The sequence below is a fragment of the Rhinoderma darwinii genome, unplaced genomic scaffold, assembly GCF_050947455.1.
Source record: "Rhinoderma darwinii isolate aRhiDar2 unplaced genomic scaffold, aRhiDar2.hap1 Scaffold_3910, whole genome shotgun sequence".
NCBI classification, from domain to species: domain Eukaryota; kingdom Metazoa; phylum Chordata; class Amphibia; order Anura; family Rhinodermatidae; genus Rhinoderma; species Rhinoderma darwinii.
The window spans coordinates 56,607-72,517 of NW_027463533.1; the positions used below are offsets into that span (position 1 = coordinate 56,607).

At 46.1% G+C, this 15,911-nt stretch overlaps 1 protein-coding gene across 3 annotated transcripts; it reads left to right on the forward strand.

The window, feature by feature from the left end:
- The first annotated feature begins 7,062 nt into the window (after window positions 1-7,062).
- MAZ (MYC associated zinc finger protein) lies at window positions 7,063-15,633 on the forward strand. Of its 3 annotated transcripts, none has more exons than XM_075848380.1 (6): window positions 7,063-7,367; window positions 9,058-9,797; window positions 9,896-9,959; window positions 10,050-10,221; window positions 11,229-11,430; window positions 11,767-11,854. In XM_075848380.1, the coding sequence occupies exons 1-5, from the start codon at window positions 7,335-7,337 to the stop codon at window positions 11,417-11,419; spliced, it is 1,200 nt and encodes a 399-aa protein (XP_075704495.1). In that variant the 5' UTR covers window positions 7,063-7,334; the 3' UTR covers window positions 11,420-11,430; window positions 11,767-11,854. The 3 variants fall into 3 exon arrangements, with proteins under 3 accessions (XP_075704495.1, XP_075704496.1, XP_075704497.1); XM_075848382.1 differs by lacking the exon at window positions 7,063-7,367 and adding an exon at window positions 7,661-7,826; XM_075848381.1 differs by lacking the exon at window positions 11,229-11,430 and having other exon boundaries at window positions 11,767-15,633.
- The last annotated feature ends 278 nt before the right edge of the window (window positions 15,634-15,911 follow it).

The window sequence follows — 15,911 nt, forward strand, 5'->3', positions numbered from 1 at the left end:
TAAAATAACCATTAGCAAGAGGAGTGGAGTCGATACCCACTACCGGGACAGGTTTAGGCAAATCAATCAGAGGCATAGCAAGAGACATAGCAAATTCCACAGACATGATATTAGAAGAGGGTAGAAAAAACACAAAGCGCACAATAGTGCATGACACTGTGATGGTACACGTGTGAACAAGGTGTTAAATAATGCTCACCTGGTGCGGTTATGCTGGGAGCATAACATCCAGTGTAGCAGATTCCAAATAGGTAGCCTCCACGGTGTGTTGGTGGCAGGATCAAATTGCAGCATAGAACCCGATTTGAGAACTTGGAAAGCGAAGTCTCAATATGGAATTAAGGAATAGAGGCAAAAAACGGGCGTCTTCCATGCGCTACTGATCGGTATGATCATCCATAACACGTATAATCCAAATTCCTCAAGGATAACGATGTAGTCAGTAATAATATACGGATTTATTGGTACGAATATAAAAATATAAAACACGACTGTTTGACAGCGAACAGTTTCGAAACCGAACCGGTTTCTTCCTCAGGTAGTATATAAATAGATGGGTGGGGTGCCGGTTAAATAACCGAGTGAAAGGTCAGTTGAAGGCAAGAACTACCGGGTCGGGTACAGAGATAAAAACCAACTCAAATGACATATCGGAACGTACATATAATTACAACCGATTAAAATAAGGATAAAAAATATATATTTTTTATCCTTATTTTAATCGGTTGTAATTATATGTACGTTCCGATATGTCATTTGAGTTGGTTTTTTATCTCTGTACCCGACCCGGTAGTTCTTGCCTTCAACTGACCTTTCACTCGGTTATTTAACCGGCACCCCACCCATCTATTTATATACTACCTGAGGAAGAAACCGGTTCGGTTTCGAAACTGTTCGCTGTCAAACAGTCGTGTTTTATATTTTTATATTCGTACCAATAAATCCGTATATTATTACTGACTACATCGTTATCCTTGAGGAATTTGGATTATACGTGTTATGGATGATCATACCGATCAGTAGCGCATGGAAGATGCCAGTTTTTTGCTTTTTTGCCTCTATTCCTTCACAGACATGATATTAGCAGAGGACCCTGAATCCACGAAGGCACTGCCGGTGGCAGACCTACCACCAAAAGAGACCTGAAAGGGAAGCAAGATCTTATTACGTTTCATATTTACGGGAAATACCTGTGCGCCCAAGTGACCTCCCCGATGGTCACTTAGACGCGGAAGTTTTCTGGCTGCTTATTCTTACGCCTAGGACAGTTGTTCACTTGATGCTTGTCATCCCCACACTAGAAGCAGAGACCATTCTTCTTGCGGAGCTCTCTACGTTGTTGGGGAGACACGGAGGCCCCGAGTTGCATTGGTTCCTTTCTGTGGAAGAACGAAGCAACGGAACCTCGGGAGGCATCATAGGGGAGCCAGAGGAGAATGCACAAAAACGTTCAAGTCGTCGTTCCCTGAGACGTCGGTCAAGACGTACCGCTAAAGCCATAACCTGATCTAGGGAGTCAGAAGAGGGTTAGCTAACTAACAGGTCTTTCAGGGCGTTCGACAGACCCAACCTAAACTGGCACCTTAAGGCAGGGTCATTCCACCGAGAAGCTACACACCACTTCCTAAAGTCAGAACAATACTCGTCAACGGGTCTCTTACCCTGACGTAAGGTCACCAGCTGACTCTCGGCAAAGGCAGTCCTGTCAGTCTTGTCATATATGAGCCCGAGAGCAGAAAAAAAAAAAAAGGTCAACAGAAGAAAGTTCAGGGGCATCAGGAGCCAAGGAGAAGGCCCATTCTTGGAGCCCGTCCTGGAGCCGGGACATAATTATACCCACCCGCTGGCTCTCAGAACCTGGGGCCTTAAACGGAAATAGAGTCTACAACTCTCTCGAAAGGAAAAAAAAAGTCTTCCGGTCCCCTGAGAACCGGTCAGGCAACTTGAGGTGGGGTTCAAGAGGTGAGATGGAGGGCACTACCTGGGTCGCATCACGTTGGTTGCACCTCTGAGCCAGGGCCTGGACCTGTAGGGAGAGACCCTGCATTTGCCCTGCCAGGGCCTCAAGGGGATCCACAGTTGTGTCAGGGACCAGGGTAGAAAAGGTATTGGGCCTGTGATTATGTAATGACGGGATAGGGAGACGGACAGGTGAGCCCTAATCTACCCGCCACTCAGTCCCTGCCTGCTTGCACGGCCCGTCATAGGCGACGGCGTACAACTGGGTGATGGTCCCTACGCTCAATATGTGCCCGACAGACAAACAGACAAGGGAACACAGAAGCAAGGGAAATGGGGAAGTTGCCCACGGCAACACCGTGAGCAACAAGAGTAGTGAATGAGCCGAGTCAAACCAGGAGAGTACGTGGTAGAAAAAGCAGAGCAGGAGGATAGTCAGTCAAGCCAGGGTCAATATGAAGCAGAGGTCAATGGTAATAGCAGGAACAGCAGAGCCAGGAAACAAGAGAATCACAGGCAAAGGACAAGCAGCAAATGAAGGTATAAGTAGACCAAGGGCGGGAGCTAGAACCGTCTGGCCAGGCTGTGATAGGATATCCCACACATCAGCCTACCAGCCTGAGTGGTAGCAGATCGAGTCACTCGAGCAGACCTAGGAACAGATGCAGGCTGATTAACCACGGGCGTCGACACAGAAGCTGTGTCAGGCAAATCCTTTACAGCAGGTGTGGATTTGCGCCATAATTTACACCAGTTTCTGGCATAAATTATGAAAAATCTGTCGTGCCGGTGGAGGCCCCTCCTTTGGCAAAACCCCCTACCACTTCTTAGTCACTTTTGGAAAGTGGCGAGGAAAGTAAAAAGACGCAAGTTTTAGCGCATCTGTGGTGTGTGTCAAAATTTGAAACTATTTTACGCCATAAAGCCGGTGTAAACGTTTTGAAATAGTCCCAGTGTTTCCTGTAAATACATCAATCAGTGATCAGTCCACAGTCTAGTGTCAATGCCGCCACTCAGTGTGCGGTCACTTTCTGTACAACTTCCAAGAGAAGGTGTATGGGCAGCACAGTAAAACAAAAACCTCCAGGGCATAAGGGTGCAAGCCTCCAGGGATCCGACTTGTAAATCCCCAATGGTATACAAATGTAAGGAGAAAGAGGCAGCACTCCAAGGTTCAAAAAATAGATAGTTTATTCACCCATCAGTGAAAAAGGTGCAACGTTTCAGCTGCTCAATGCAGCCTTTGTCAAGCGGTCTGTAAAGGTCGTTTAGAACGACCGCGCCACAAGTTAAAACGCCAAATCGTCGACCAAGATCTGTCTTGATCTGTGGCCTGGTCCGAGCTTCTATTGATGGGCTGCAGATCTGTTGTTTGCATGAACAAGTTTCCCACATGGCACATCAACATTTGGTTGGCGAGATCACGCTGTGCTGTCACATACACCCACATTAACTTTACTGAAGTGTCTTGAGACTGAATAGACATCACCTCCAGCCAGGACGCCATGTCTATTCACGATCCCGACACTTCGGTAAAGTTTCTGTGGGACTTAATCACACAGCACATCGAGACCTTGCGAGATCACGCTGTGCTGTGAATACAGATGGACATGAATGGAGGGAAGTGTATGACGCTGATTGGTCACTGATTGGTCAGCATCATACACTTCTCTTTACAACGCCCACTTGGTCAAAACGCCCAGTTGTCTATTAAGAAACTAATTAGCATAATTCTGACGTTCCGTCTGAGGTTTCCGTTAGAACGGTGTCCTGGGCAGTCACAAACTGACACCGAAGGAAACAAGAGGTTTCCGTTTCCATCACCATTGATTTCAATGGTGACGGAGCCGGTGCCTGTGGATTCCGTTTGTCTCAGTTGTGCACCGGACCCGTCGTTTTGCCCGTAGCAATAGAGAAGCAATAACGTAGTCGACAAGAAGCGGCTGAACTCAGAGGAACCCGGCACCGCGCAGCCTGGAGGAGAGCGCTACTTAGATTCTGCGCGTAACCTCGGGGTAGATGAAGCCACTCGTTGTCAAATCCTCACTCATCCACCTGAGGAACAAAGTGCGAAACGCATCTTATTCTCCGGAAGATCTACTGAAACTTTATACACACGCATCATCCCCTCCCGACTACAACATTGTGATACATGTATCTACAGGAGAGCAGCAGCTATTACATATAATACAGAGTAAAGAGAATATTAATAAAGTATGTATCTAATCCCATCATGTGTGATACTGTCTGCTGAGCTGTGTATCTAATCCTATCATCTGTGATACAGTTTGCTGAGCCGTGTATCTAATCCTATTGTGTGTGATACTATCTGCTGAGCTGTGTATCTAATCCTATCATGTGTGATACTGTCTGCTGAGCTGTGTATCTAATCCTATCATGTGTGATACTATCTGCTGAGCTGTGTATCTAATCCTATCATGTGTGATGCTGTCTGCTGAGCTGTGTATCTAATCCTATCATGTGTGATACTGTCTGCAGAGCTGTGTATCTAATCCTATCATGTGTGATACTGTCTGCTGAGCTGTGTATCTAATCCTATCATGTGTGATACTGTCTGCTGAGCTGTGTATCTAATCCTATCATGTGTGATAATGTCTGCTGAGCTGTGTATCTAATCCTATCATGTGTGATGCTGTCTGCTGAGCCCTGTATCTAATCCTATCATGTGTGATACTGTCTGCTGAGCTGTGTATCTAATCCTATCATGTGTGATACTGTCTGCTGAGCTGTGTATCTAATCCCATCATGTGTGATACTGTCTGCTGAGCCGTGTATCTAATCCTATCATGTGTGATACTGTCTGCTGAGCTGTGTATCTAATCCTATCATGTGTGATACTGTCTGCTGATCAGTGTATCTAATCCTATCATGTGTGATACTGTCTGCTGAGGTGTGTATCTAATCCTATCATGTGTGATACTGTGCTGAGCTGTGTATCTAATCCTATCATATGTGATACTGTCTGCTGAGCCGTGTATCTAATCCTATCATGTGTGATACTGTCTGCTGAGCTGTGTATCTAATCCTATCATGTGTGATACTGTCTGCTGAGCTGTGTATCTAATCCTATCATGTGTGATACTGTCTGCTGAGCTGCTGTATTTCTAATCCTATCATGTGTGATACTGTCTGCTGAGCTGTGTATCTAATCCTATCATGTGTGATACTGTCTGCTGAGCTGTGTATCTAATCCTATCATGTGTGATACTGTCTGCTGAGCTGTGTATCTAATCCTATCATGTGTGATACTGTCTGCTGAGCTGTGTATCTAATCCTATCATGTGTGATACTGTCTGCTGAGCCCTGTATCTAATCCTATCATGTGTGATACTGTCTGCTGAGCTGTGTATCTAATCCTATCATGTGTGATACTGTCTGCTGAGCCGTGTATCTAATCCTGTCATGTGTGATACTGTCTGCTGTGCTGTGTATCTAATCCTATTGTGTACATAAAACAGAGGATTGGAGCAGCACTGTGGTTTTGTGCCTTGTTAGGCCGGTGTTCTGCTTCTAGCGAAGGAGTGACCTCTCCCTTTATACCGAACGTCAAAAGTGAAGAGAAAGTGAAGCAGAACTCAGAAAAAAATGGATTTATTTCTCCCGCATCCTCTGCGTTTCACCTTCTCTATGACGCCATTTATAAGCGTTGTTGTGGATGTTGGATAAATTAATCCATTTTTTTCTGAGTTCTGTTTCACTTTCTCTTCATTTTTGACCCCATCGTGTGATTTCTCAGAGGAGCGGAGTACTACAGTCCCCATCATGTGGGATATAGTGGAGTAGTCGCTCAGTAGATACAGAACAGGAAGAAATCTTGACACGCCGTCCACTGCGGTTCATTATTTTCTACTCCCGGCCTCTGCCGTCCCTCCAAGCCTATGATGTCATACGGCGGCACGAATCTCACAGATATATTGGTGTCTGCTCCGTTTTCGGTGTTTGACGGTACCGGGGGGAATGTGTACACCCGGCCCGTCCGCCTCTCAGGCTGGGTTCACATTGGTGCTTTTTTTTCAGTTTCAGCTGTAATCTGGTTTAGAATAAATTGGTGATCGTCTTACAGCTGAAACACTAAAAAAAGCGCGTGGGTATTCGAAAAACGCACCAGGTGAAGCCTCACGAGCCACAGCTCCTACTTCTAGAATATAAACCTCATCATTCCTGTTACATCTACTCATGAATTCTCTATTTTTCCAGATATCACTGTGATACTTTGTAGATGTGTCCTGCTTCACGAGCTGTGCTGTCGTTACTGTGTAACATCACCCTGCCCCCCAGCAGCCGCCATTGTATGGAATGCACCAGCAATAGGAGACGCTGCCCCTTTAAGAAATAAGCGCCCGAAGTGTCTGCCGACAAATAAATACTTGAGCCCAGAAGGAGGAGGAAGAGCTGCCCCTTCCCTTTTAGAGACAAGCTGCTCATCAATGCAGGCGGACGAGACCATTAACGCACGACGGGAGGGGGTGGGTTGCTTGTTCTGTGCATGGAAACTCAGCCGTAATTCATTCTTCTTGCTGCAGATTGTGGTTGGTGCAGGGTAGGGGACGGGTAGAGGGGAGCCGGCTGGCATTTATCACCCTCTGTGGGCAGCTGATGATTTAAGAGCAGGTTTCCCTTTCCAGTTGCCCCTTCCCCACAGCTCCCCGTTACACAATGCACGGTCTCCATTTTGCTCCGAAGCAGCAGTTTGTTCCCCCCTCCCTTGTTTATCTTTAGTTCAGTCCATATCTGCAGGGAAAAAAGATACAATGTTGCAAAACATTGATACTTTTTTGTTGCAGCAGATCCGTTGCATCTAGAGCCCCGTTTTTGCGATCTGCTGCATGGTTGAGACCCTGGGACTGGTTTCTTGTTTTTCTTTGATATTCGCAGATGGGGGCTGGGAAGCGGCAAGGTGAAAGGTCACAGTCGCTGCCATATTTTGGATAGTAAATAATGCACAAATAATCCGCAAGGGGAGGAGGGAGCCGAGAAATTTGGGGGGGGGAAGAAAAAAAAAAAGTCCGACTTGCAGGGCTCTCCATCCTGCTGTGTGCAGGGAGGGGGCGGTGGAGGAGTGCGGGGAGGGTGGAGGAGAGCAGGGAGGGAGGGGTACCATGATGTCATTGCAGCCCTGATCATTCTTTATTCAATGCTGTGTGTATTTTATAGGGTTTTTTTTTTTTTCCCTTTTAAATCAAGAGAAAAAAATCAGCCTTTAGGGGGCACTGATCTGCCAGAGAGACAGAGAGAGAAAGCAGACAAGGCACAGGAGGGAGGGGGAGTCCTCGACCAGGGAGAGGGGGGAGAGAGAGCAGGACACAAAAAAATATTTATATAAAAAAGAGATTTTATTATTTTTTTTCTGCAATATGGATACAAACTGGACCAGCTTTATATTCCAGGTAATGCTCGTGTGTGTGTGTGGCTGCAGGGAGGGGGAGGAGGGAGCCTTGTTTGTCTATTTGGCTGCATGCGTTTGTCTCTCCGTCTTTTGTGGATAAAGGGGCTTTAAATGGCTGCAGAAGAGAAAGCAGCGGAGCCCTGGAAATTTGCATCTTCTTCTGCCTTGTGAGTGTGTATTTTTTTGCAGGGAGGGAGGGAGAGGAGAGAGATGGTGTTGGGTGTTTAAATCACCACCCCTCCCTCCCATCGTTTTCCTCTCCCTCTTTCCTTTCATAGAAATAGCAAGGCTCGCTGCAAGGGATAATATTATATGCTCCCCGCATGGAGAGGTCCTCACCTGGCGCCTGCATGGCCTGTGCTGCCCCTGTACAATAATAACATACATGGAGGGCTGACATGCCATTGTGGAATGCATTAATAGGATTTGGTGGCTGCTGCGGCCGTGGCATCAGTAAACGGTTAATTGGGCCAGAATTGTATTTTATTTGGGGGTTACCGGTTTTGTATCCCTACGTCTCGTCAGGGTTTGGGGACACTAAGAAACGGGTGCACTGCATACAATGTGTGCACATGTGCTCTGATGTATAGGCAGGGTACGTATACACTATATATAGCAACGTGCAAGGGCATCGCGGAGTCACGGGCTCAAATTCTGCCTATTGCATGGAGGACGTGGATCTAATTGGTCTTTATGCAATGTTCTTATTTACAGTGTTCAGATCTAATACAATCAGATTGGGACAAATGCGAATTTAAAAAATGGAAACCTTTTTTTTAATGACTTTTATTTTTCTGTATGGGAACATTGGATACTGGTCTGAAGAGCTTGCACTCGCTCAGTAATTGGCTGTGGGCTCGTAGGGTTTTTACTATACGTAACCTCTTCCTTTTGCCTGATCACAAGGGGACTTGGGGGAGCGCTCAGCCATCCTGTGGTCTCTTAGGCTGACGTGCGATAGGTCGGGTAAACTTGCTGATTGTAACAACTATTTAATGTGTATGTGCCCCCCCCATGGCGGATTTCGGGGGGAAGCAGGATCCAGCATGAAACCTGCACGCTCATCCGATCATGTGTGTTTATGGTGCGCTCGGGATAACTGTGTTGGACCGGCTATCTGATCTGTATGGCTGGCTTTATAGCCCCTTTTCAATCGCTTGGACTAAAGGCCCTTATACACTGGCTAATCGGGCAAACTAGTATTCATATAAACACTCGTTCCCGATCATTGCCCTATGTAAATGGGGCAACAATCAGCCAATCAACGGGGAAATACTCGTTCATCGGCTGGTCGCATCTTTAATGCGGCAATAAATTTTCATTGTTGTCGGCAGCTCTTTTCCCTATATAAACTGGGAGATGGGCTGCCGACACGATGCAACGTCCCCATACATAACCATCGCTCGTCCCCGTGTATAACCAATCATTGCTCGTTGTGAAAGGAGCAAACAAGTTCCGGTCAACGAGCTATCTTTTTGATCTGTGCTCGTTTTCACGGCCCATATTGGCCTGTGTAAAAGGACCTTAACCAGTATGGTGTGGGGGGGGGGGTTGATTAGATGTGGAAAAAGTTTGTATGGCTGGTTGGCGAGTACTAACCCTCCACTGCAGTTATTTTGGAAACATGAAGGGGGTAAACAAGAACGTATTGGTTTTCACAGATCTATTTTCTGTTTTCTCTTCACCTTTAGACCCCTCCTCCACAACCTTCTGAGCCCTTACAAGTTGAACTTTTACCTGTGCTCACAACTGTTACTGCACAACCAGATGGATCCCTCAGCTCCCAAACCATGGTGCACACTATGGCATCCCAACACCCTTCCACAGTCGACACGGCTGCCCTCAAACAAGTGGTGCCAGGTCTGTCCATCCCGCAGCAGATGGCACCATCCCCAGTTACGTCTCAGAGTTCCACTTCTCTTCCGTTGCATCCGGTCATGGAGCTTCCCAAGAAGTCTAAGAGCCGAGGTCCCTACATATGTTCCTTGTGCTCCAAAGAGTTTAAGAATGGCTACAATCTACGGAGACATGAAGCTATCCACACGGGCACCAAACCTGCTCGAGCGCAGCCTGTAGTCAAGATGCCGACTATGGTTCCTCTCAGTTTGCTCAGTGTTGCTGGAACCCTTGGAACAGTTACGGAATCCCTGGAGGTTCCTACTTCCCCTTCCACGCTGACTCTACCAGGGCCGTCCCCTACAGCTAAAAAGATTCGGAAAAACCATGCCTGCGAGATGTGCGGAAAAGCCTTTAGAGATGTTTACCACCTGAATCGTCACAAGTTGTCGCACTCGGATGAGAAGCCCTACTCCTGCCACGTGTGTCAGCAACGTTTCAAGCGCAAGGACCGAATGACGTACCATGTCCGCTCCCACGACGGGACTGTTCACAAGCCCTACATATGTAGCCACTGTGGAAAAGGATTCTCCCGGTAAGATGCTGTGCGGCTTCCAGCTGGTAATGTTCGCTCTTCTTCGTGACGCTGCTGATCTTATGTTTCCTCTCATCCCATATTTTTGTCTATTGCAGTCCGGATCATCTGAACAGTCACGTCAGACAAGTTCACTCTACGGAGCGTCCCTTTAAATGCCAGGTACTTCTGAAATTCTGTGCTGCGTTCTCATTGTGATGTTGTATTGGTTGGTTTTGGGTTTACGTCTTTGTATTATCCTTCCGCCCACAGACCTGTGACTCAGCTTTCGCTACGAAAGACCGACTGAGGGCCCATATGGTGCGACATGAGGAGAAAGTTCCTTGTCATGTGTGTGGGAAGCTTCTCAGCGCGGCCTACATCACTGACCACATGAAGGTCCACAGCCAGGGTCCCAACCATGTGTGTGAGCTGTGTAGCAAAGGTAAGTCTTCGGAGTTGTGTGTTTTGTGTTACACGTGTATCAGCCACTAAATCCAACCCCACACCACTACACATCTAATGCCCCTAATCTGGCATATCCCAATATCCAGCGATGCTCTTCATGGCCACGTATGACCACTGTTTTATGGTGGGGTGGGTGGGGGCTTTGTTTGAGGGCCCCTGAATAGACCTGGTCTGTGCGGTCTTCTGTACAGACGTGAATGGCCAATGTCACTGGTGTGAATGGTTGTCTGGTGGGAGGGTTCTTTAATGTGTTTTAAGCAGGGGAGGGGGTCATCTATGATTATGTATATAAAATCCTTTCGAGAAAGGAACCAATAATAACGAATACATTTTCTTGAAGGGCCTTAACTTCTTGCTGCTAGTGCTTTTACTTATCTACAAATACCAGAACGCGTAATTGTCTGAGCTAGAACACAAGATTTTGTTAATTGCAAATGTTAAAATAACCACTAAGATCCTCGGGGGCAGGGCATGAGGGTGGTTTTATACTATTTGGGGTGGAGCTTTCTTTCATGATTTAAAGAACCAGTAAACAAATTTAGTTTTTTTTGTTTAAACACCTCATCCCTAGAAATGGCACCCTACCTTTATGCTTCCTCTTGTATTTTATCATGAGTTTAGCTAAGAAAATAGTCTCCAAATCGACATTGATATCTGTTACATTTGAGCTCAGACCCTCCCCCTCCTTCTTTTTTTTTTTTTTTTTTTTTGCCCGGTGTACTTTTATTCTGTAGCTTACATGTAAGCAGTTTTTATTAATTTATGGCCATATAGTGCCATAGTTGTTGTGTCCCCACAATCTTATGCAGAAAATGAATTGAGGGAGTTAAATAAAAATCTTCCTTTGTTTACTGGTTCTTTATTGGGGTTTAGAGCTCTTTTCAGGGTGGTATGAGTGCAATGAATAGGGGATCACTTTCTAATGATCGAGCAATGCCTGTGGCCCGGCCTTAAAGTGGCGTGTGCTTCTCCTCCCCCGTGTAGGTTTTGCCACGGCCACGTACCTGCGGGTCCACTCGGTGAAGCACCACGGTCTGGTGTGCCCACGGGCAGACGGCTTCCTCTGCAAGTTGTGCAGCGTTCACTGCAAAACCCTGGCACAGCTGAGCGGCCACATGCACACACACGCCATGTCGGGGGCCACGGGGCTTGCTGAGGGACCCCCACTGCAGTGACCACAGCTAAGGCAAGAGCCTAGTTACCTTTTCCCTTCCCTTTCCTGGGGATGTATGCATTGTGGGTAGCTGGAGGCTGTGCTGAGCATTGCTGGGTTTTGGGGTATGCCCTTTATACCGCCTCTTGTAGCATGCCTGGTATGTCATTAAGTGGTTGTGTTTGGAGATACCCCTGTAGCCTCTGCTCCTCCTGCTCTGCTTATCTAGATGCTTATTCTATCTGTTTCCTGTCGTCTATGTTCTTTATAATCCAATTTTTTTATTTCATCTCTAATTTCACTCTCTCCCCCTCCCGCCCTTGGACTTACAAACCAATAATGCATCCTCTATGTCCTCTGCCTTCACAGGGTCCTGCGAAGTCTGCCCTCTTGCGGATCCGACGGCCGCCGTAACTGCTGTGCTTCCGAACACTGGTGTTCCTGGCATGATGTCCACACAGCCCTGGTGACTGGCTCTCCTGGAGGGGGGTGCAGACAACAATACCTCTCTCTTCTGATGTGTTTGTGTACAGTGTTTGGGGGTCTGTATCTCCCCCGGCTCAGACACACATATATTTTGAAGAGTGGTTGCTTGTAACCCTCCTCCCACCTTCTGTTCTCCAGCCTCTAAAAGCCATGAGGCTAAAAGAAGGTGACAAGGAATTTAGGAAAATGACATCTTGGTCCCTAAGGATGACTTTCGAGTACCTTATTGCCCCTTGTTCACCGCTGGCCATTGTCCAAGTTGGCACTGGCTTTAGAAGTCTGATTTGTGCACTAAACACCCCTGTGACTGTCCATCCCCACTGTGAGCAGAGAACTTGGCATGGAGAACACGGAAACCACTGACCTAGCGGGCATTGATGGGTGGAAGGAGCTGCGAGCTTGCCCCAGACCAGGGAATGCAAGGACAGTGAGGTCAGGAGACAGGACTATGCTCTGCAGGGATATTAGAAAGATGCAATCATCTGCTGGTGGCACAGACTGGCGGGCTGCTCATTTTAATGATTAGTATTTCGACACTAGCTGTGTGAACAGTTATTAATCGTCCTGTTATTTTTCCAGTAAAGCACCTGGACGTTGTGGGCACTAATGTTAGAGGAGCGCTGGTACAGAGGAGGGCACGGTGAGGGAGGTGGATGGACGCAGTGTCACAATAGACATAGGACCCAGAGAAGTGGCGAGTGGTGGCGCTAGTTAGGTCTTCCGGCCACAGCGGGAGTTGAATAATGGTAGGGGTGGTCGGTTCCGGTACATTGTGGGTTATGCCGAGAGCAGTAGATGGTTGACCTCTACTTTGTGATCAGGTTTGGCCTAGTATCTCATCCGTGGACTGTAATAAGGATGTCCTACCACCCCAAAACGCGTTGCCTCTCCCACATGTAGGCAGAATAAATTCTATTACAGGATTTGCGTATGCTTATATAGAGGGTACCCCTGCAGTTCCAGCCTATGTCCAGGCAGGACTGACAACCATTCGGTCAGAAAGGGTCCTGTGGCGGAAATCATTGACTTCTACGAGGATGTGCATTCTCCGTTCTCCAGATCTCTCGTCCCCAAAGTGCTCTATGACCTCGCCCAGCATTCCCTCGCCAAAATTTTTGCACTCTATACCCAGAAAGTAGAACGCAGCAGAGGCGATAACAATACTGTAGGCTAAACACAAGCGCGTGTATGGCTTTAGTCTGGTCTGTAATCGTCTAGTATTACCGGAGTTTGGTATAGCGCCGCTATGTTCTATGGACTAGAGATGGGAACTTGAGGTTCTGAAAAGGAACTGACACCTTCCTGGCGATTCTCACATATAAAATACCTGCCGCAGTGTCGTAGCGTTCTCTGTATTCCTAATACGTGTAGGAACTTGATCTCTATGGGGTTGAGCGCATAATAATGATCTAGTGACAGCTACAGGAAACTAATAGGAAAAAGAGGCCGATCAATATCATCACACACTACAAGTCCAGTCGTCATCCGCCTGTCCCGAATTTTTGGAAACACAGATTTTGGCCGAGATTTCTGCATCGTTGCAGCTTCTTAAATTGCCGACCGTAATATCTCTCGACTCTGGTGAACAAATACATTATGGGGTTGTGCATACAAGTTATAGGTTTTAACCCTTTTTAGTTTTCTTATATTGTTTTAATTTTTATTTTTTCTTAAAGCTAGGATATAATATGGAATAACATGAACTAGGATATTAAAAAAAGAATGGGTTGATATAGATTAGAAAAGGTAGACCTATATATATATATTTTTTACCAGCTACCGAGGCTGCTCTACCATGGTGCTCCCGTTACTGTGAATCGTGTTCTTGAATGGGAATGCCGGTTAAATTTATTTTCTGATCTCCCAGAAACCTGTGGTGAAGACCATGAGCTGAGAACCCAAAACGAGGGGGCTTCCTCACCATTGCCTAAACTCTTTTGGCGCTGTACACAGGTCTCTGCCAATACTGGGGTTGGCCTAGAACATCATTGACGTGCCGGAGGATAAATATACCTGGAGTTCACCTTTTAAGATTTTATCCCCGATTTTTAGGTATTTTTATGGCATCGTATGTGTCCACATCAGGGCTCCGTCATCATTATCTTAGTTAATGGGTATGTGACCGCACACGAGTTATGTCCCCACCCCCACTGTACATAGGGCCATATAGCGGAGAGCGTCCCATGGAGGTCACTGAAGGAAAATCTGACATAACATGTACAATATGAGCGTCGCTCATGATTTATTTTATGAATTAATGTTTTCTACTTAGGAAATGAGATTAGTCCTAGAGATAGAGGTTTATCTAATAGCAGCCTGGGTTTAGTTGCGCCAATCTCCTCTCTTCAACAGACGAATGTCCAGATAACTAATAGGAAACGTTCCCAGTATCCTTGTTATGCCCCCAAACCAAGATAGTGGGGAACCTAAAGATTGGACATAGTGGATTTGATCGTATAACTGCACGGTCCAACGTTGTCAGTGGGAACAGAACAATGGCGCGTGTAAGCCCTGCCTGCGTCTACGAAGGCCACGTAGGATCTTGATATAGAAAGCTCGCTATGGTGGGATTTGCTCCTATTTCTGATATATAAGAAACGTACAGTCTAAAGACGACTGTAATGCGGTCGCATCCATCCGTATTATGGCCACAAATCCCGGCCTAAGATTTCTGTTCGGATCATTAGACCCAGTCGATCCAGGACTTGCAGCCATATTACGGCTGTCTGAGTAAGGCCTTCGTCTGTGTCTGCCTTATGGGGGCTGGTTCCATCCTCTTCATGGTCGTCTTCATTTGCTTTTCTTGAGTCCATGGATGTCTTTAAGTAGAATGAATGTGACTCTCTTAGCCATAAGTCCTTCATCTTTGCCCGTCGGAGCTTTGGTGCCCATACAGTCCACGTGAGCCCCGAAGCTTTGGAATTGCTTCTCCTCTAGGCTCGGTTTCTCACATTTTGCGGTCTCTGGTAGCCGTGCGGGCTGGTGGCCGCAGTGTTTTTCGTATTTTTTTTTTTTCCTCTTCATGTTAGATTTGGAAGGGACTGATGAAGCAGCAGTTTTCTGTACAACTTTGTGTATATCAATTACAGAAGAAATGCCTGTGTACAAAGCTTTATATAGATTCTGTCCATGGTCATTTCAGCCCTTCCTTGTCTCGGCGGTGCCCGGCCTTTACTTGCCCTGCATGTTGTCCTGGAACCTGTACGTGAACCATAAACTCTTAAAGGGCAAGCTGCGATCTACCTTTTAATTAGGGCAGGATCAACTGTTCTCCTCAAAGAGACAACATTTCAGGGCGTTCCCCCAAGTCCCTTTTTTTTTTCGGTAACACATTGGATATGCGTGTGCACAGATTTGATGTTGGGTGCATGAGCGCTTGTGTATATAATGTGTACAGGGGGTAGGTTACAGGCTGTATATAATGTATGTGTCACTTGCATCTCGCACTGTAAATACTGAAAACTGCTGGAAATCTGTCATTTTGATAACTGTTTAAAAAGAAAAAGTTAAAAAAAAAATGTTCTTAACTGTCCTTGTGGTGACGATCTCTTCTCACCTCCTCGCCCCCTCCGTACGTCACTCTGGGGTCTTCTTCTGTTCTTGATCTCCCTTCGTAAATATCATGTTCTTCTCCCTTCTCTATGTTCTCAGTGTCATATAATCTGTCTCCGTATATAAAGTATTCCACCGTCTCACCTCTTATTGTTGCTTATGAACCATCTGAATTTTAGTAAAAATATTAAATCCCAAGTTGTTTTGTTTTTTTTCTCTTTAGCCCGTGCATTGAAGACTGTTATTATAGTAGTTATATTCTTGTATATAGGGAGCAGTATTATAGTAGTTATATTCTTGTATATAGGGGCAGTATTATAGTAGTTATATTCTTGTATATAGGGGAAGTATTATAGTAGTTATATTCTTGTATATAGGGAGCAGTATTATAGTAGTTATATTCTTGTATATAGGAGCAGTATTATAGTAGTTATATTCTTGTACATAGGAGGCAGTATTATAGTAGTTATATTCTT

Coding starts and splice junctions, on each gene's coding strand:
- MAZ (XM_075848380.1), top strand. CDS start 7,335: ATGGATACAAACTGGACCAGCTTTATATTCCAG. Junction 9,960..10,049: donor AGCGTCCCTTTAAATGCCAG/GTACTTCTGAAA, acceptor TTCCGCCCACAG/ACCTGTGACTCAGCTTTCGC. Junction 10,222..11,228: donor GTGTGAGCTGTGTAGCAAAG/GTAAGTCTTCGG, acceptor TCCCCCGTGTAG/GTTTTGCCACGGCCACGTAC.